We start from the raw sequence: 22,445 nt of genomic DNA on the forward strand, positions 1-22,445 counted from the left end.
TCCATAAAAAGTGCAACTACTAAACATTCTTTTGATAGCTTCTTTGTGAATGTGTCACTGTTCTTGTTTTGCACACGCCTTATAATTTAGGCCCTCTTTTGTTTTGGGTTGGCAGTTCCAACTGTTAAAGCTCTTGTCTGATTGTGTGGGACTCCTTATTTTAATAGGAGCAGCTTCTTTGCTGCATTTTTAAAAAATGGTCTCGGAAGCTTCTTACTGTGGATCTTTGTTGAGGACAAAGGATTATTTATGCTAAAGGAAAATGTATTCCCCACTGAATTAGCTCGTGGGAAGCATAACAAGCTCATTAGTAATGCTCAATTGTACTTTGGCCTTTTGCTATGGTAGAGAGAAGGAAAAATGACATCAAAAAGGACATTCTGCTGTCCTTTGCCTTCCCGCAAAGAAAACGTGATGTAATATTAGACTTTTCAGTTAGATTTAGCTCAAGTTCAACTTTGGTACCAGAGGAAATGTTCCTGAAAGGAAAGTGGTGTGTGTAGTTGATACTGTGCATGAGGTATGTTTGGTATAACTTAGAGGAGAAAGTAACTTTTCCTTGGAAATTGACAGCATTATAGACCATTTTTATTTTTTTCTTATAATGTTTTAATGGTGGTTTATAATAAAAAATAGACTAGTGTATTATGCTGCTATAAGCAATCAAAAATCCTAGGTTTTATATAGTCTCTATTATCCTGAGTGTTTTTAAACTCTTCACCTTTTTCCCATCTAAAAATACATTAAATAATTGTATTAACCTAATTAATTAAAATTGTATTTTTTTCTATAGATTTCAAAAATAGTACTTTGGAGTTAAAATTGCTGTTTCTTTTTTTTTTTTTGTCTTTAGTACCTTATGGAGAAAATAGCTTATGAAAAATTATTATGGAAAGGCACTGAGTATTGTTTTATAGTTAAAGTTGATGTCTGTCTTTATTGTTGTCTGGCAGAAGAAGCTAATGGCTAAGCTTAGCTTAGTCCAGATGAACTTATATGATCTCTTTATAAAAATCAGATGAGAGATGCTTGACTTCAGTATCAGTTGTTGTGCTGTTGGTGTTTGCATTATTATGTTTACAGGGGAAAATTTGGGGAGCCTTTTATATGTGCTAAGTTTTATTGTCAGTTTTATTTTTCTAGCCAGATGCTTCAAGAATTACCTTGATATTCGTGCCAGAAACTATGTATTAAATGTGTTTCAGGTTTTCCTCTTTCAAATGAGGAGTACTTTCATAAGTGAGAAGCTAGGAGTGATTATTGAATTCTCCTACAGTCACACTATTCCAAATAGAAGAAAAAGTTTTAGGTTTTCAGTCAAATAGGAGACTAAAGCAGATTCCTTGTAATTTGGGGGCTTGGGGAGTAGGAAAACTACCATTATTTGCATATTAATGTTTTGTTCTATTTTCAGAAAAGCAATTTCATTTCAATATAGATGACCATGCAACCTGCAATTCAAGTAAGTGTTTTTCTTGGAAAAATATGTATCTAAATTATGAGATAATAATTATGTGAGATTATATAAAATTTTAATAATTAGTAGAATACTAAAATTATCCCAAAATGTTTTTACTGTACTAGTTCTTTTAAGCATCAAATTTTAATAACAGGAATTACTATATTTTAACTTTCTAGTCCTGCAAAGATTTTAATTTTAAGCTTTCATTTATACAAATTATTTATAAGAGTCAAAAATTCCTTAGAATTGGTGAGTCCATCTTACTTTTACTACCCTGGGAAGAGAATTGGAACATTTTATAGTTTTCCTCTCCTTTAGTATGTATTTGTAATTTAGTATGTATTTGTAATTAAAAGAACTCTCAATGAAAACAATTATAAATTATTTATTTTAGATAATTATGCCTGTGCCCAGTAATGCCTCTAAATGACCAGGCATCAAAACTTAAAATTTAAAGTGGTTTTTTTTTGTTGTTGTTGTGGTTTGTTTGTTTTTTGGTGAGGGGAGGCAAGATGGAGATAATTAGACAAACCAGAATAATCTTACATTTGAATGATTTCCAGAATTGGTATTTGCTATATTATTCTTATATTCTTTTAAAAGTTTTCTTTTGATATAACTAGAGTATGCTTGAATCTTAAAGATAAAAATCACATTGAAATTCTACCTATAAAGATACAAGCAGTTGATAATATAATTTGCCTTGCAAAGTGAGACCTTTAGAATCAATCATTTCTGGTTCTGGTTCTGCCACTCTGATTGTGAGATTCTGGCAATTTATTTTACCTCTGCTTCCTCACCTCCAAGGTGAGGTCATTGTTGAGGAAATCAATGGAATCAATGAGAGAATATGAGCAAAGTGCCTACTAGAATGTATGTTGCATAGTAGACACTTCAGAAGTTTGGTTGTATCATTGGTATAACAAAACTCTCCACATTATAAAACTGGAGATTATACCTGTGTCATGAAAGTCTTCCTTCCTTCCTTCCTTTCTTTGTTTCTTTTGAAAGAAGGCTTATTAAGATGACAGTGGGTGAAGACTAAAGATAATTTATTTATCAAATGTTAACAATTCTGAATATGATCCTGCTTATACTCCCTCCTATGTGTACTCTGCAGCTATATCCTCTACTCTATTAATAAAGAGTTCTATTATACTCTTTTCCTTTTGGGACTTGGGAGCCCATGGCAGTCTCCCAAGATGTCTTATTCTTGCTCTTTGGGTCCTCTCGAATCCACATTGAGTATGCTCAAAACTCCTTTATTACTCAAAACCATTTTTTATCTGATTATTTCTATTTATCCTCTTTTTATCTAAGTCTCAGAAATGTCATCAGTTTCATGTTAATTATATTTTCTTGATTCTTTATAGGGTGCCTTTTATAATTGCTGCATTGACCATTCTACCCTAATGCCATTAATATTTTAACTTGGTGTCTTTCTTCATAGTTTTGTTTTATAGTTCCATGAAACCTTCTCTGATCTAGAGTGTACAGATCCATCTTTTTTAATTCTTCTCCAAGAGTACTCTTGACATCGGATCATGGACGTTTTTGCTTCTCTCCCTGATGAGTGTGAAAACTTTGTAGGATTTTTACCTCTTTCTCTGCTAATTATATTAGACAATTATGTAGTTATTCATAAGTGCCTTGTAGAGAGGAGACATCCAATAGATAGCTTATCAATTGATTTCTTATTAATTTAATACATTAAGATCTTCCTTGCCCCTCTTTTTTTGTATCTTTCATTCTGATTAGTAAATAAACATACAGTCTAAAAATCAATGAACAATAGTTCCTGATCTCTTTTGGGTCATACATAGTCCCCTTTGAGAATCTGACAAAAAGCTATGAACTAAGAAAAGGCCCATTTGTATATAGGCATAAAATTTTGCCTAATTGTAAGTTAAGTTTATGTACATACTCAAGTTCATCTATAGACTGCCTATGGATTAAGAATCTTTGCAAATGACAGCTTTCACATGTTTGAGAACAACCTTTATACATGCAGTTTTTGCTATTAACATCTAACTTTTAACAACATTAATATGCTATTGACTAGCCCAGGTTATTATAGCCCAGGTTTTGTTGGCAAGAGTAGGAGAATCCAAGTACTCTTTCCCCTAATGTGACAAGAAATTAGAATGGCTTCTGTTAATGTTAGCTTCTCCATTTTCACACATGATTTTTTCCAAAACCACCCTTCTAACTATATCACATCTTTCCTTGACAAACATTTGCAACTGCTGTGCCTTTTTTCAACTCAGCCAAATGGTTAAAAGACAAATAACATTCTATTGGCTATAAAATACCTTCGACTGTAAGATGCATCTTGATTTTGATGGTGCAAAGGTCATTTGCTAATGTCCTCAATTATTCAACAAATATTTAACTGACTACCATGTGCTATGTCTTATACTGAGTTCTGGGGTTACAAACAGAAATAAGACATGCTTATGAAAGCAAGATTTAGATAGTAAATCTTTGCTATACTCCCTTTGAAATAATTTTAAGAGAATTCAGAGAAATAAGTAAAAAAGACATCTTGTCTTTTTCCTAAAACTTTATAAGATCTTTATATATTTAGGAGTTCATTCCCTAATCTCTACCCTTAGTTCCTGAAATAATGGCCCTCAAATAAGTTATTTATTTATTTTTTAATCTTTGGGTATTTTTATTGAGTTTCACTACTCCTGCTTGCCTCTCGTGGTATGTATTCATGTTCGTTCTTTGCCTTTGGGATTTTTTTAATCTGCTTGTTTCTCATCATAGAAACTTGGAAGCAGCTCTTTCTTTCTTTCTTTTTTTTTCCTCCAAAGTTTGTCTGGATTAACAATGGTGTTATGGATTCTGATTTCAGGTAGTAAGACTTGCCTTAAACACACCTCAATAAGTTTAATATATTTTAGAGGGAAAATGATCTACATTTAAAAATCAAGAAGGGAATAGATTCAGTTGGTATTACCTATACTCATACCTCTTTTTTTAAAAAAAATTAAAAAACCTTTATTTTAAAGTAATCACAAACCTGCAAAGTAGCTGTTAAGTGTAGAACAGAGATATTTGTTTGCTGAACCATTTGAGAATAAGTTGCCAGTCTAATGCCTCATTACCTCTGAATACTTTAGTATGTATTTCTCACAAATAAGGACATCGTCCTGCACAACTGCAATGGAATAATTAGAACCAGGATATTAACAAGGGTACAGTACTGCCATCTAATACTCAGAGCACATTCAAGTATTTTCAGTTGTTCCCATAATGTCCAATTCAGAATTACATGCCACATTTAGTTGTCATGTCCCTTCATCTGTCTAGAACAGTATCTTTGCTTTCTTTAATGACCTTGACATTTTTGAATTTCATAGACCAGTTATTTTGTAGGATGTCCCTCAGTTTGGATTTGCCTGTTGTATTCTCATGATTAGATTCAGTTTATGCATCTTTGGCAGGAATATCACAGAGGGATACTGTGTTTTCTCATTGCATCCTTTCAGGTGGAATATGATTTTGATTTGTCCCATTATTGATGGTGTTTACCTCTGTCACTTGGTTAAGTTGCTGTCTGTCAGGTTTCTCTACTGTAAAATTACTCTTTTTTCTCTTTGTAATAAGTATTTTGTGGGGAAGTACTTTGAAACTATATAAAAATCTCATTCCTCATCAAAATCCCAGTTTATTCATGTATTTATAGCTATATGAACTAATAGTTTTCTATTTTATTCAGTGTGTTATAATCCATTTATATTATTGTTTGATCCTCAAGTTGCTCTTGATTTAGCCAGTAGAAGTCCCTTCATGCTGACTTCTATGTCCTTTTGGTTTGTCCCTATCATTCTTTGAGCCCTTCTTTGCTTTCTAGTAAAAGATATTCCAGTCACCATAGGATTCATTCTAGTTTTCTCTCACTGCATAGAAGAGTTGTACCTCTCTTCTTTGGCAGTGAGAAACCTGGCTTCCATTTGATAAATCCGTGTGAATATAACAATCTCCCATTGTTGCTGCCATTCCCTCCCTGAGTTGATGGCTTTCTCAGCTCACTTGGGCTCTGACACCCTGCACTGGGATGTTCCCCCATCTTCCCCTGGGGACACCCTCCTCATCCTACTCAGGGTCTGATACTGTCCCCATGTGTGGACACTCTCTCATCTCACTCAAGCTCTGACCCTTCATTTCAAGCTTCCCTCCAGTGAGAATCCCTCATCACTTCCCTTGAGCTCAAATACCCCTTCCTGAATTGAGAAATGAAAGTCTTCTCTCTAAATAATCTTATATTAAAACATATCTAATTGTATTTCAAAATTTTGCAAGTGTTGGTTTGATAGTATGTTTATGTCAGTTTTTATTCTTAACCAGGGATTGGCCAGGTAGTAAATATTCTTGGCTTTGCGAGTCAGTTAGGCAAAATTGAGGCTATTCTGTAGGTACTTATATAACAACCATTTTAAAATGTAAAAACCATTCTTAGATTGTGGGTCATGAAAGAATCAGGTGACATACCAGATTATTTAGAATTTTTTTTAAGATGACACTGTTATTATGATCAGAAGTTATAAAATGCCATTTATGCATTTATTCATTCATTTATCCATTATACCACACATGTTGCTAGGCCCAGTGCTAGATGCTACAAAGATGTATCTTGTAAGGCAGGTTACATTGGCTGATTTTATAGCTGAGAGGCTGAAGCTGTGGTTCAAGTAACTTATTAAAAAACTAGTTAGCTAGCCAGTGAAGGAAAAATATTATTTGTTGACTTTTATCTTGTAGTTTGATAGTAGTAGAATCCATTCATTGATTTACCACAGTATTGAATACTGAAAATGTGTCGAGTTTCTAGATTAATAGTTTGCTTCTAGTTTATGAACTTTCAGTGAACTGCTATGATTTTACACATATGTATATTATATATGGTCTATAATTCATCATTTGAGTATAAGTGTGGGCTATACTAACTTTTAACAAGGTTGCATCCATTTGGTTGGTGTTTTCTCTAGGTGTGGTTTGGAGAAGACCTGCCTCTAAGTCCACGGAGTCCTCTGACCCCCAGACACGGGCCAGGTTTGGCTGATGTTTGTCAGTATGATGAGTGGATAGCTGTGAGGCATGAAGCCACCCTGTTGCCCATGCAAGAAGATCTGTCAATCTGGCTATCTGGTTTATTAGGTAAGGCTTGAAAAGATACTCAGAATTGTAGTTTTTTACTTACTAAATATTTATTGAGAATCTTACTCTTTGTCAAGGAGTGATCGTTCCAGAGGCTAGGAATACTCTAGTGAATGGAATATTTGATATCCTTGTTCTCACAAGCTTACATTCTAGTTGGGGAGATGTTCCAATTCACCCCGAACCTTAGGGCTTGGATAGTAAGGCAGTTTGAGGCTTAACAGAAGCGATCTGTAGTAATCTTTGAATAATCAACATTATCATTGTTAATGTTAAAACTTTTTTTTTTAAGTGTGTAGGTCTGATTTGGGGTCTCTATTACCAATGCACCACCCCCATCTCATATAAGACATGAGATTCTGAGGGGAATATATATTGTAGTTAAGATGATTGCTACTTCTGAGGCATTGAGGGGCAGAGGCATGTGAAACCTAGGAGGAAGTATCAGCTTGGAAAATATCTGGCTTCATATTTTCTTTACTCAGTTAGAGACTAGGGTGCTCTGAACTTTCTCCCCAGAAAAACGCTCTCTTTTAAATACAGAATTTCATCTATGGCCTTTCCAAGATAATTAAAAACACTGCACACTCTAATGTTCTCATATCAGTTTGATGATTTGGATAATTTTTAAAAAGCTTATTATGTAATAATAATGATTCTAAAGAAAGGATTTTAGAGGCAAAAAGTCGGTATTCTCTGGGTGTTTGTTAGCTATTATCTTTAATTTTAAAATCATAACAAAATCCATCTTATTTATGGAGAATCTTTTTCTTGTGCAAGCAGTAGTAATGTGCAGTGAATCAAAACTTTAACAGTTAATAGTGAAATATAAAACATTCTGGTTTTTAGGAAATGAGATAAAATGTCATTTTATTTTTTCTTCTACATCACAGATATTTTTGTTTTGGTTGTCTTAATTTTGCATTATCTGTTTTAACTATAGCTTCTAAGAGTGAATACTTGGAGTCTGATCTAGTATTTGTCTCATGTTTCAGCTATAATCTAATTACGTTTAATTAAATTTTAACCATATTGTTTGAATTTACTGTTTCTAGTAGAATCTTAACTTTGAAATATGTTTTTAGGTACTGAAGTTAAGGCAGAAAGATTATTGGAAGAACTTGATAATGGAGTACTATTATGCCAACTGATTGATGTTCTTCAAAACATGGTAAAAGCTTGTGACTCTGAAGAACCCAGGGTAAGAACATGTTTGACAGTAGGTGATTTTATTTGTTTATTTATTTATTTGAGAGAGCGAGCAGGGGGAGGGGCAGAAGGAGAGAGAGAGAGAGAATCTGAAGCAGACTCAACACTGAGTGCAGAGCCCAACGTGGGGCTCCATCTCATGACCGCGAGATCATGACCTGAGCCGAAACCAAGAATTGGACACTTAACCGACTGAGCCACTCAGGCACCCTGACAGTAGGTGATTTTATACCTTGGTACATATTAATTTGTTTATGTACATTTCTATCTGAAAGGTTGCAAACTTCCACCTAACTATGTATAAGACCTTAGGTAATTTATCTAATCTTGCAAAATGGGAGAATTAACATTTATGTTGTCAGATTTATTTGCAAGGATTTAATGAAATTAAATGAAGAAATGTATAGATGGTATTTAGGTTTGTGCCTAGTTTAAGTAAATATCCAGTAAGTAATTATCTCTCCTTGAGAACAATACTCTTACTTGTGAGAGTTAAATGAGAAAAGAGCTTGTGATGGTTCCTGGCACACAGTTATTATTTTTACTGCTATTATTACTACCATCATCATCACCATCTTTATATTCCCCATACTTTGTCTTGGTGGTAAATTCTATAATTTGATTGAATGAATAATAATTTTTTTAGGCAGTTTTCCTCCGGTGACCCTGAAATCATGATTTGAACTAGATAAGGTTTCCTCTCTTCATCAAACACGGGTCACCTATGAGATCTGGGGTCTCTTAGTGTGGCATCTGGATACTCACCTAGTGTTGGTAGAAATATAAATTGCTATCATCTTATATATATATAGAAAGTAAAGCACATCTTTTGATACATAACATAATTCCCTCAGGGATTTATTCTAAGAAAATAACTACAAATTCACAAATTAATTTTCAAAGAACTTGATTGTGCAGAAAAAGTTAAGAACAATTTAAATGCTCATCAATAAAGAAGTTGTTAAAAATTAATTATGGTACCTAAACTGAGTGGAATGCATTATCCATTCATTAGAAATGACTCTTTTAATAATCTGTTATTTTTTAATTATTTATTATTTTATTTATTTATTATTATTATTTTAATAATCTGTTATTTTTCACCTCAAAAGATGCCTACAGCCTGTTGTTAAGTGTGTGTGCACACATACACACACAGATCAGATTGTGGACTAGCATGTTTGTGTGGCATTCTGTAGGTGCAGATATGTGTATCCTCGTGCGTAGAGATGCTTACTAACGTGTGAGTGAGAAAATTTCACTTGACAATTAGAAAAACTCACAAGGCCATTTTAATTCTGGAAAATACAACAACAGGAAAGGTATAGAAGGAACTGGTAAAAGTGGTTATCTCTAGGAAGAGAGAGGAACTGAGTGGTAGAGGTAGGAGACAGACTTATACCCTATTGTGCCTATTGCATTTTAAAAAATCTTAGCATAAATTGCTTTTTCAACTAAAATTTAAAAGAGAACTAAAACCCCTCTGCCTCAGCAGGATTATTTAACTATTCTTAGTCCAGATAGTTAAAAAATTAGGATTCTATAAAACTTAGACTGTTAATTTTCAAAGAACTTGAATTAAGAATGGGCTACTACTTCCTTATTTGACAGTCTCCTCAAGAAACTCAGAACCATATTTATGAATGCAAATAAGGAAGTAAGCAAAAATGAGTGTGTCCATTAACCTTTAACATAGCAATAATTTTGTGTTTGTATTGAACTGTGTATGGAGAGACATTTAGAGATACGCTTTGGAATTATTAGACTGTCATTTTTTATTTTAATTAAGACCCCAGTGTCATTTTAAGAAGAAAGAGGTTAGAGATGCTTGATCATACTGCTAATTTTGAATAGATTGATTTCCTAGGAGTCATTTCCTGGAATATACTTAAAGTAAAATAAAATAATTTTTGAAGATACTTTTTCCTCCTAATGTTCTGAACTTTTTAGTCATATTTATTTAGTGATATTAAAATGGATATCTAATGAAAATATCCTTCATATGAGTTTTTGAAATTATTCTTTCATCTTTTCCAGAATTTTCCAATGAGAAAAGTGCCCTGTAAGAAGGATGCTGCCTCAGGTTCATTCTTTGCTAGAGACAATACTGCAAACTTCCTTCACTGGTGCAGGCACATTGGGGTTGATGAGACTTACCTCTTTGAATCTGAAGGTTTAGGTAAGTGTTGTTATCACTGTGTTTAATGTTTATTAGGGTATTTTTGTATGTCTCACATGTAATTTTTTTTCCAAATAAGGACTCAAATGCTGTATCTCATTTTCCTAGAAAAATTTATACTTTAAATATATGTAAAACAATTGGAGAATCAGATTCTAAACCATATATATTAAGCTTTTTATTTATAAAGATCTTTTATATTTAGAATGCCCTAGAAATATTTTACTTCCTAAATGAGTTGGTCAAGGAAAGGTTCTGGACTAATGCTTTGCTAATTAATGTTTTCATCAAGAATTACTCTACCAAAGTCTAAATTACTAGTAATTTCTTTTTAACTGGATAATTATAGAAATAACAGAAGGCCAAATGAGATATACTCATGGTATTTAGATTTACCTTGTAAACAGCAGCTGTCAAGTTGATTGTCTAAACGAGTCATGTTTTTGACAATTCATTTCAAAAAGTCATACTCTACTGAAGAATTATTGACATATTGTCTCATTTACTTTAAGTCAATAGAAGCATCTGTGCAGTGACTAACGTGGAAGCTAGCTAAGTTTTAGACTATTATATATATATTTCCTTAGAGCATTTATATATGTATATACATACACACATAGAATTTTTATTTTTTTTTATTTATTTATTTTTTAAAGATTTTATTTATTCATTTGAGACACAGAGATACAGAGAGAGAGAGAAAGCATGAGCAGGGAGAGAGGCAGAGGGAGAAGGAGAAGCAGGCTCCCTGCTGAGCATGGAGCCCGACGCGGGGCTCGATCCCAGGACCCTGGGATCATGACCTGAGCTGAAGGCAGACGCTCAACCATCTGAGCCACCCAGGCGCCCCCACACATAGAATTTTTAATGTTTTGATAGGAACAGTAGCATACCAAGGGTGGGTGGAGATCATGGGAGTAGTAGGGTTCCCTGGTAGAGAGAAGTATTTTATCACTGACATTGTTTAGAATTGCTGGTTCATGGTGATAATAAAAAACAAACAAATTTTTAGGTGGTTTTATTATAGTTTGAAAATTCTCTGAATTAAAAAAAAAAAGGAATAACTAGTTCACTGCCTTAAGCAAAGATTCAGGTTATTAGGTAACCATCTGTTCATAGTTCTATGCCAAACATAAACTGAGCAAATAAACTAAAAACAGAACAAAATAAAATAAAATTCTCTGACTGTGCACACCCTTGTTGCCTGCACACAGGGTAGGCTGCTCCCACTGCTACCCATTTGATATTCCTCTGGATATTCCTATCCGGTATACAATTAAAAAAATGTGACGGGTTACTATTTTACTTCCCATTTTGCACCCTGCTTTAATCCAGGTGTGCTGATTGTTATTGACAATGAGGTTCATTAATGGCATATGCAGGTTGTAGAGATCAAAGGAAAGAGGAAATGCTTTGAATTCTCTAATTTCCAGTTTATTGTTTCTGGAAGGATATAAAATTGTATATTTCTCATTGTTAGTAGAAGCCCTCTTCTGACTGTCCTGAAGGTCAGCATAGGACTAAATAAAGCACTGCCAGTAACAGTAATTCATTTCTAGGCATTGAACTGATGAGCTAGTATTTTTACTTTCTAAAGGTTTCAGAGATAAGCCTCTAAATTTTTACATTTTGCTAGGAAATCAAAGCAATTAAAAAAAAACAAATACGCTATGCTTAAAAGCTACTTTTAGAGAAACAAGTTTAATAAAAATTGCAGGACAAATTCCTTTTGGTATGGATTTTAAAGTCAAATATAGGCCTTTTTATTGCTCTGGAAGGGTATACTTTGTGCTTGGGGTATGTAATAGATGATATTAATGAATCAAAGAACTGCCATTTCCACTGGGGGAGTCAATGTGCATGTTATTCATCACACAAACCATTATTCTGTTAGGGTTCAGAAGTTTCCTAGAGCTTTTAACTCTAAGGACAGGAACAGAAAGGTAGATGATCCACAACTACCATATTGGTGCCTTTGGCTGAATTCTAATGATCAGGGTTTTTTGTTTGTCTGGCTTTGTTTTTTATTAAGGATCTTTGTTTGAAGGATTAGATTAGTATTTGGGTTCCTTTTAAAATATTAAACAAAATTTTCTAATGTGCTAGAGTATACAGAACATAATCTCCTGTCTTAACCATTTTAAGCATATTTGGTTTTATTTATAGCATTTAAAAAAATTGAGATACACTTTGGGGTACCTGGATGGCTCAGTCAGTTGAGCATCCAACTCTTGACTTTGGTTTGGGTTGTGATCTCAGAGTCATGGGATCAAGCCCCCATCGGGCTCCGCGCTCAGTGTGGAGTCTGCTTATTCCTCTCCCTCTGCTCCTTCTCCTGCTTGCGCATGTGTGCTCGCTCTCTGTCACGCTCTCAAATAAATACATAAATAAATAAAATCTTTAAAAAACAATTGAGATGCACTTCACATAACATAAAATTCATCATTTCAAAATGTACACTTAAGTGGTTTTTAGTATATTCACTGTGTTATGCAACCATCACCACTAATTAATTCCAGAACATTTTCATCATTCACAAAAGAAAACTCATAGCTATTAACAATTAGTCCTTCTGGCATCTTCAGGCATCTATGGATTTGCATATTCTGGACCCTTTAAATAAATAGAATCATACTATATGTGGCTTTTTGTGTCTGGCTTTTTTCATTTAGCATGTTTCATTTATGTCATAGCATTCAATAGTACTTCATTCCTTTATAGAGCTGAATGATTCCATGTATGGATATACTACATTTTTATTTATTTATTATTTTTTTTTTTTTTAAAGATTTTTTATTTATTTATTTGAGAGAGAGAGAATGAGAGAGAGCAAGCACATGAGAGGGGGAGGGTCAGAGGGAGAAGCAGACTCCCTGCCGAGCAGGGAGCCCGATGCGGGACTCGATCCAGGGACTCCAGGATCATGACCTGAGCCGAAGGCAGTCGCTTAACCAACTGAGCCACCCAGGCGCCCGGATATACTACATTTTTAAAAAACATTATCATCTGATGGACATTTTGATTGTTTTTTCTTTTTGGTCAATATGAATAATGCTGCTGTCTACATTTGTTTACAGGTTTTTGAGTGAACATATGTTTTTAATTCTCTCAGGGATATAGCTAGAAGTGGAATTGTTGAATCATATGGTAATTCTATATTTATCTTTTTAAGGAACTACCAAACTGCTTTCACAATGGCTTCACCATTTTACATTCCCACTGGCAACGAACAACTTCACATCTCCGCCAACACTTGTTACTGTTTTTTTTTTTTTTTAAATGACTCTCCTAGTGGATATGTGAAGTGGTGGCTCATTGTGGTTTTGATTTGCATTTCCTTAATGATTAATGATGTTGAGCATCTTTTCATGGCTTATTGGCCACTTGTGTGTCTTCTTTGAAGAAATCTGTATTCAAATCTTTTGCTCATTTTTGGGGGGTCATTGGTCTTTTTTTGGTTGACTTGTAAGAGTTTTTTATTTATTCTGAATACTAGGCCCTTATCAGATATATGATTTGCAAATATTTTCATCCAGGGCTTAGGTTGCCTTTTCACTTTCTTGATAGTGTCCTTTGATGCATGAAAATTTTTAATTTTGATTAAGTTCAATTTATCTTTTCTTTGATTGCTTGTGCTTTTGGTGTCATATTTAAAATACTATGGCCTAATCCAAGGTCACACAGATTTTCACCTCTTTTTTCTTCTAAGAGTTTTATAGTGTTAGCTCTTATGTTTAGGTCTTTGATCCATTTTGAGTTATTTTTTTGTATTTGTTGTGAAGTAAGGGTCTAAATTCATTCTTTTGCATGTAGATATCCAGTTGTTCTAACACCATCTGTTGAAAAGACTGCTGTTTTCCTTACTGAGTTGTCTTGCCACCCTTTTTGAAAATCAACTGAACACAAATGTCTGGGTTTATTTCTGGGCTTTCAGTTCCATTCCACTGGTCTCTATGTCTGTCCTTGTGCCACTAACACACTGTCTTGGTTACTGTAGCTTTGTTGTAAGTCTTGAAATTGGGAAGTGCGAGTCTTCCGACTTTGTTCTTGTTTTTGCTAGTCTGTCTTTTTACAATTCTATATGAATTTTATCAGCTTAACCATTTCTGTAAAAAAGGCTGTTGGAATTTTGATAGGGATTGCACTGAATCTGTAGGTCAGTTTGAAGAGTTTTGTCATCTTAACAATATTATGTCTCCCAATCCATGAACACAGGATGTCTTTCCATTTATTTGTATCTTCCTTAATTTCTTTCAAGAATATTTTGTAGTTTTCAGTAAACAAGTCATAAAATTCTTTGGTTAAATTTGTTCCTAAGTACTTTATTCTTCTTGAAGCATTGTAAATTGAATTGTTTTTTAAATTACATGTTCAGATTGTATAAAGTGAAATGATTTTTGTATATTGATCTTGTATCCTGCAACTTTGCTGAAATTGAGTTTGCTCTTATACTATTTTTTGTAGATTCCTTAGGGTTTTTTTATGCAAAGGACAGTGTCATCCAAATGGAGATAGTTTTCCTTCCTCCTTTCCAATCTGGATGCCCTTTATTTGTTTTTCTTGCCTAAATGCCCTGTCTAGAACCTCCCATACAATTTTGAATAGAAGAGGTAAGAGTGGACATCCTTGTCTTCTCCCTAGTCTTCAGAGGAAGATTCTCAGTCTTTTACCATTAAGAATGATGTTAACTCTGGGTTTTTCATAGATACCCATTTTCAGATTTATAACGTTTCCTTCCATTCCTAGTTTGTTGAATCTTCCTTTTTTTTTTTTTATCATGAAAAGGGTATTTGATTTTGTCAAATGCTTTTTCTGTGTCTACTGAGATAATTGTGTGTTTCTTTTCCTTTATTCTATTAATATAGTGGATTATATTGATTGATTTTCATACGTTGAACCAACCTTGCATTCCTGGGATATATCTCACTTGCTGCTGGATTCAGTTTGCCAGTATTGCATTGAAGATTTTTACATCTATATTCATAAAGGATATTAGTCTTTAGTTTTCTTGTGATATATTTGTCTGGCTTTGGTGTCAGGGTAATATTGACCTCATAGAATGAGTTAGGAAGTACTCCTTCTTTTCTGATTTTGAAAAAGTTTGAGAAGGCCATTAACACATAGTCCTAAGCTAAAGATAGTTTAGAATAAAATTGAGGTGATATATCTCTTCAAATAATATCTCGTGTTGAGAGACCTGAAATATAAACAATGTAATGTTACTAAGCCCTTAGTTTTTTAGACTTAAAGTGTTACAAATTAGGGTACATGCTAAGTTTTCATCCTCTTCTTATTAGCCAGTTTTTAAAAAAATTTATGGACGATGATAATATGTAGAGAAAAATGTCTTTTCTAAGTCTCCAAACAAGTAAACCTCCTGTCTTCATTATTATTATTTTTTTTACTTCTTCCATGCCAGAAATTTCCCTATTTAATTTTGCCCTTTAAAATATGTGGTCTTATTTTTTCACAGTTTTGCACAAAGATCCAAGACAGGTGTATCTTTGTCTTCTTGAAATTGGTCGAATTGTGTCGAGGTGTGTATTCCACATTATTTCAGAATTTCAATGTCATTAATCTTTTAAAAGCTACTTTTAGATAGAACACTATTTTCTAAAATAAAATAATTCTTGATTAAAATAAAATAACTTAATTTCCTATCTTTTATTTATTTATTTTATTATTAACTTTGTTCTGTTTGCATGAGCTGTGTCATGTGTCAACATATGCTCACCCATATACCTTGCCATCATTTAGTATTAAACTGTAAAAGTGGTTGCTTAAATTTTTTAGACTAAGAATATGGTAAAAGCATGTAAAACTCTTAGCAATTCAAGGCAAGGCAGATCATCTGGACACAAAGAGGATCTGATAAGAAGGCTGAGGCTTAGTGTCATCCATACCTGACTCAGCCCCATCTTTACTCTGAAGCTGACTTTAAAGGGGGCTAACTTTCAGGATCCCTGGTTGAATACTGGAGCATCCAGTAATCCCAATATATGCTGTAATGTGAAGATTATATCCTGAATTTTTGACAGCTCTTGGACATTAAAAAGCATTTCCAGATGTTCCAGTGAAACAATTGGTGGAAGAGAGTCATATAGACTTCACTTTAAAAATAAAACATAACCTATTGTGATATGCAGGGAAGTGAATGGGTCAGACTTTTCTTGAATGATGAGATCTCCTAACTGGTTTTCAGATATGGGGTTGAGCCACCAGTATTAGTAAAACTTGAGAAAGAAATTGAACTAGAAGAGACCTTACTTAATACTTCTGGGCCTGAAGATTCCATTAGCATTCCGAAATCGTGCTGTCAGCATGAAGAGCTGCATGAGGCTGTAAGTAATTGCTGTATTTTCTCTCAACTGTGATGTGTCAGAGTCTCATAGTTTGCCACAGGTGATGCTGTGTTTAAAAGAGAATGTTTCTTATTCAGAACATACGCCAGTACTAACTTCCACTCCCTGGTGAATTTAGGGCACCATATGTTAAAGGTGATGTGTTGTTTGTGTATGATGAGGAATGGATGTGTATTTGAGGAGTGGGGAGGCAAATAGGCTGGAATCCCTCATGAAGGGTACTGGAAGCCAAAGAATTCATTGATTCTTTTTTTAAACATAGTAGTGTTATAATCTGATTTGCAAATTATAAGGATTACTCTCATGGTCATGTAGAGGTTATATTGGTTTTATTGTAATAATCCAGGCCTATAATGATGAGAACCTGAACTCGGGCAGCAGTAGTGAAGGTGAAGCAAGAGGAACAATAATAGGACATATTTTGGAGGTAGAATTGAAGAATCCTAATTCTGATAGGGAGGGAGAAAACCTAGGGTGATTTTTAAGGTTTCTAAGTAAATGGTACACTGATACTTGGAATATATAGGAGGAGGAAAAGTTGTAAGAGCAAATTGATGGGGTTTTGGGGAATATTCCCCTGACAGAATGTATGCAGACTTTTAGATGACGGGTCTCAACTGGGAAGTCTTAGAGCTTTACCTGTCCATCATTATGCAGAGGTCACTAGCAGTTGCCCCAGCTGTGGGCTGTGTCTTCTGTAGTGACTATAGTCTAGTGAGTGATGGAGGTGAACTGAGTAGCAAACATTATTTTCTGCTTCCACTGTTGCTTAGAATTATGGTCTTTTTCAGACCGTTGTATTTGATGAAAGTGCTTAAAATACAAAATTATTTAAGAAATAACAAATAAGTCATTACTGATAAACATTTAGAAAGTATTGCTTTGATTGTTTTGTTTAACATAATAAAAGTCTATAGTAAAAGATTTGGATATCCTTGCAAGACAGATTAAGAAAATGTCAGCCTGATGGGGATGCGGAGAAAGGGGAACCCTCCTACACTGTGGGTGGGAATGCAAGCTGGTGCAGCCACTCTGGAAGACAGTATGGAGGTTCCTCAAAAAGTTGAAAATAGAGCTCACCATACGATCCAGCAATTGCACTACTGGGTATTTACCCCAAAGATACAAATGTAGGGATCTGAAGGGGAACGTGCACCCCGATGTTTATGGCAGCAATGTCCACAATAGCCAAACTGTAGAAAGAGCCAAGATGTCCATCGACAGATGAATGGATAAAGAAGGTGTGGTACATATATACAATGGAATATCATGCAGCCATTAAAGGAATGAAATCTTGCCATTTGCAACGACATGGATGGAACTGGAGGGTGTTATCCTGAGCGAAATAAGTCAATCAGAGAAAGACATGTATCATATGACCTCACTGATATGAGGAATTCTTAATCTCAGGAAACAAACTGAGGGTTGCTGGAGTGGTGGGGGATGGGAGGGATGGGGGGGCTGGGTGATAGACATTGGGGAGGGTATGTGCTATGGTGAGCGCTGTGAATTGTGTAAGACTGTTGAATCACAGACCTGTAACTCTGAAACAAATAATACATTATATGTTAAAAAAAAAAAAAAGAAGAAGATAGCAGGAGGGGAAGAATGAAGGGGGGGAAATCGGAGGGGGAGACAAACCATGAGAGACTATGGACTCTGAGAAACAAACTGAGGGTTATAGAGGGGAGGGGGGTGGGGGGATGGGTTAGCCTGGTGATGGGTATTAAAGAGGGCACGTTCTGCATGAAGTACTGGGTGTTATACGCAAACAATGAATCATGGAACACTACATCAAAAACTAATGATGTAATATATGGGGATTAACAAAAGAAAAAAAAAAAGAAAATGTCAGCCTGAATATTCTTTACCAGGCCAAAATATATTTTACCTATATTACTGATTTATATGATGACTGTCAATGTCAGTGTGTGACACAGTGGTAATGCAGTAGGTTAAAAAATAAAACTTATTTTAAATATTATAGAACCTAAAATAATAATTAAATAAAGAAGAAAACATTGGTAAAATATTTTTTATTGAATAGGAAAGACTATGTACAGTTTGATAAGAAAAGCATTTCCAGAAGTAAATGGGCAAGGACTGTTGTTTACACAAGAGGAAAATACAGTGTTGAATCTTGCTGAGAATCAAGGAATTAAGATACACAATTTGCGTCATTAGTAAAAATTTTTTAAAATTATGAAACCTGGTGCTGATAAATTCTGGTAAAAGTCTACTTAGGGATTGCTACTTGTGATGGAAAATGATGTAAACTTTTGCAAAACAAGTTGACAAATGGATATCAAGAACCACAAAAATGTTCCTCTTTCATTTTTATTGTAATTGAAGGGTAATCCCCCAGAACAAATGAAAGTATTTATTGTGCTATTTATAGTGGTGAAAATTAGAAGCAATGTGAATACTCTCAAATAGAGCAATGGCTAGGTGAATTAGGATTCATTATCTTAACAGAATAATCATTATATGTGATCATTATGAAGACTATGTAGCAATAAGAAAAATATTTTGTGAAAAGTATGTATATATAGACAAACTATAAGAAAAAGAATGAAAATAATCAATAGGTTAGTGCCTTTTTAGATGATTTTAATTTCTTTAGCTATTTCCTTTAGTGTTTTAATGTTAGTTATGCAGTAGATAAAACCATAAGAGAACACTTTTTATCCGTAGCTCTTATTTCTTTTAGGCCTACTCCTTTGTTTAGATTGTGGGTTAATGCTAATTTTTACTGCTGAATGTAAGTGGTATTTGGATATTTTAAACAAAGCAAATGACTTTTCATATTTACATTCTTGTTGTGAACACTAAAAAAGAACACATTTCTTTAAATATGCATGTGCTACATGAATACATTCAGTGTCCACCTATACATACATGATCTACAGAGATTTTAGAGTCGTGTTTAAAGTAAGGAACAATTATCATCTGATTCATTATTTAGAGTGCTGTATTTAGCTATAATTCTGTATGCTTATGAAACTTTTAGGGATAGAAAGTAGTGACCGAAAAAAACACCTCCTTTCAGATTACTTTGGTTAACTAATGTGTAAACGGTTATAATAATTGTGAATTCTTTACCCATGTTCAGTTTCTATTTAGCTCTTTTATGCAGGCGTCATGTGTGTGCATGAATGTGTGTGTACACAGACACACATACCAGGCTGTGAACGAGAGAAACTTAATTGAATGGCTTATGAAAATCAGTTCTATTTACGATCATATTATTTTGTTAGATGAATGATGTAGAGAGATAAATTCCGGACCCTTCTGATCATGCCCTGGTGAATCCACCTTTAGCTGTTCATTTTGGGTAGATAATGAAGACAATCATGCATTTCTTTTAGTGCTTAGCTAAATTGGGCATATCTGAAGAGACTTTGGTTTAACATCATACCCAAGTCCAATTAAATGAGTTTGTGTAGATATACACTGTGTGACAAATAATTGAGAAAAATATTTCATGGCCTTGCTTTTTCAAAAATGTGATTTTAGGAAAACAAAATATTTTCCATGGTGACTGATATGCAACTTTTTTCAATCAAACATCTCAACAAATATTTTTATTTTTTAATCAGTTTATTATAATTTCCATATTTTAAGTATAGAATTCCTGAATTTCTTTTTATATTCATTTTTATAATTTTTTAGATGTTTACTGCAGTTAAAAATTCTGTAAGCTCCTTGAGGGATAGAAGTAGGGATTTCTCCCCAATTCTCATCTCCTTAGCAGACTATTGAAACAAAGTGAGCACTTTTAGAAAAATGCCTCTTGAATTGAATTCTTTAGAATTTCACCCAATCTTGGGTGAATAGATATAAATACGCCTCTGGTTATTTTAACAGTAACTTTGGAACAATCTTGATATCCCCCTCCAAATGTTAATTTAGCATAGTGTTAAGGGACAAGTGCGAATTCCTACTTAAGCTTTATCTAACTGGCCTATCTTTGACTTGACACAGATATATTAATCCAGGGCATAAAACAATTCAAGCTTAACAATGAACTCAGGTGTTTCCTATGACTTAATGAATGTGTTTTGAATTGACTTCACTGTTGTACACATTCACAGACCTCCAGCGGTCAATGAGTGCATTGGGACCCTGATTGCGCTTAGGCAGAAAGAGGGAGAGAGAGGGCGAGAGGTGGGGTAGGGAGGGAGAGAGGGAGACCCAAGACTTCATCACTGGGGCTCCTGGCTGGCTCAGTCAGGAGAGCATGCAACTCTTGATCTCAGGTTTCTGAGTTTGAGCCCTACATTGGGTGTGGAGCCTACTTTAAAAAAGGAAAAAAAAAAAAAAAAGATTGTCACTGTCAGCTTTTATTAGATTAATGTCTAATCTCAGCATCTTTCAGGGAGCTGGCTGGCTCAGTCCGTGGAGCATGTGACTCTTGATCCTCAGGGTCATGAGTTCAAGCCCCATGTTTGGTCTAGAGATTACTTAAAAAAAAATCCTAATCTCAATATTTGTCAACAAGTAAAGGAGAGATAATAAATGGTTCAAGTGTCTTTAAATTTTTATCTTTGAATTTGATTTTCCCATCTATCAAATAACCTTGCATTTTAATGTTAAATATTTTTTGTCACAAGCACTAAATTTTGTTTATTTTTAATCTTAGGTTAAACATATTGCTGAGGACCCTCCTTGTAGTTGTTCCCATCGATTCTCTATTGAGTACTTATCTGAAGGACGGTACCGACTTGGGGATAAAATACTCTTTATAAGAGTAAGTCCATCATTTACATCCTATTTACATACAGGTCTTATTTTGAAATTGGATTTATTGTTTTACCAAATTCCTTTTGCTTTCCTTTTACTTTTTAAAAAATTGGAATAGGGAGTGTTATTAATGAAATAATTTTACTGTACAGGAAAAATATGGAATACTTGCTTTCATGAGTATATAATGAGTTTGGGTAGACACCTTTAACACAATAAACTACCAAGGGTAGCTAAGACTATTCAGACATTTAATATAATTGTTGGGAAAAAAATCTTTGTATACCTCAGCTAATTTATTCTTAAACTTTTCAAATTTTCTAAAAAGGAATTTCCCATCATAAGAAAAAACTAAAACAATACATGTAATAAGATTAAATATCAGTAATAAGAAAAGGAGGTAGAAACATTGCAGTTAATAATAATGTATAGATTGGGTCTTAAGTATAAAATCTTTTTTCATTGACACAGCATCAGTGTGTTTACCAGTATCCTGATGTGCATATTCATTTCCTTCCTTTGTCCCATCTGCGATCCGCAGTTGATTAACTGTCCCGTTTATTGGTAAAGAGATTGAAGTTTCACCTGTTCAGTATTCTGTCCACTTCTGATACAAGAGCTCTTTTATTCCCAATTTAGGAATATAATATAGAAGTATTTAAAAATATTTCACCATCCATATTTTTAAATTTCATGTATTATCATTACCTCCCCACACCCCGCCCAACTCACACAGAAACATTTCCAAGACTTTCTATTTTTTAATTAGCTTTCTTTTTTTAAGGCAGTCTGATACAATGATGGTGCACAGAGCATGGGATTTAGAGTTAAAATTTGCAGGGCAGTCTCCTACAATGGTGCAGAGCTGCCTGCTGAATGAACAGGGGCCTGAAAATCAGCTGGGACTGTGCTGGCCCACCCGAGGATGCATCTTGTCTGCACAAAAGCACCATTTGGGTTGGGCAGCCTGGTATGTTTGAGGCCAGGCCAGAGCTGTGTGATCTGAGACAATTTCCTCAACCTCGCAGAGCCATAATTTTCTTGCCTGCAAAGAAGAATTAATCATAAATTATATCAAGGTTTATGAAAGGTTAAATTGCTAAAATATATATGAAAGTAATTTATTGTAAAGTACAAATTTTAGTTGTTTTTATCTTCCTTCCATAATTTTTTTTCTTTATTATGAGGCATAGTTTCTGTAAGTACTCATTTCTCCTTCTCTTCATCTCCCTCCCTCTTTCCTCTCTCTTTTCTTCCTCTTTATTGAACAATATTGCCCTTGCAATTTTGTATATTTGTAATTTGGATTTTTAGGATGCAAGTT

The 22,445-nt window shown here is 34.1% G+C and overlaps 1 protein-coding gene across 1 annotated transcript in view; it reads left to right on the forward strand.

Moving 5' to 3' along the window:
- Window positions 1-22,445, forward strand: part of GAS2L3 (growth arrest specific 2 like 3) — a 36,548-nt gene that overhangs the window by 12,525 nt on the left and 1,578 nt on the right. The window contains exons 2-8 of the mRNA XM_032416793.1: window positions 1,415-1,462; window positions 6,460-6,628; window positions 7,714-7,829; window positions 9,875-10,016; window positions 15,490-15,553; window positions 16,219-16,357; window positions 21,021-21,128. Coding sequence (XP_032272684.1) covers window positions 1,439-1,462; window positions 6,460-6,628; window positions 7,714-7,829; window positions 9,875-10,016; window positions 15,490-15,553; window positions 16,219-16,357; window positions 21,021-21,128 — 762 coding nt within the window. The 5' untranslated portion in view covers window positions 1,415-1,438. The remainder of the gene's footprint in view (window positions 1-1,414; window positions 1,463-6,459; window positions 6,629-7,713; window positions 7,830-9,874; window positions 10,017-15,489; window positions 15,554-16,218; window positions 16,358-21,020; window positions 21,129-22,445) is intronic.

This window comes from Phoca vitulina, unplaced genomic scaffold (assembly GCF_004348235.1).
Source record: "Phoca vitulina isolate PV1807 unplaced genomic scaffold, GSC_HSeal_1.0 scaffold19, whole genome shotgun sequence".
Lineage (NCBI taxonomy): Eukaryota > Metazoa > Chordata > Mammalia > Carnivora > Phocidae > Phoca > Phoca vitulina.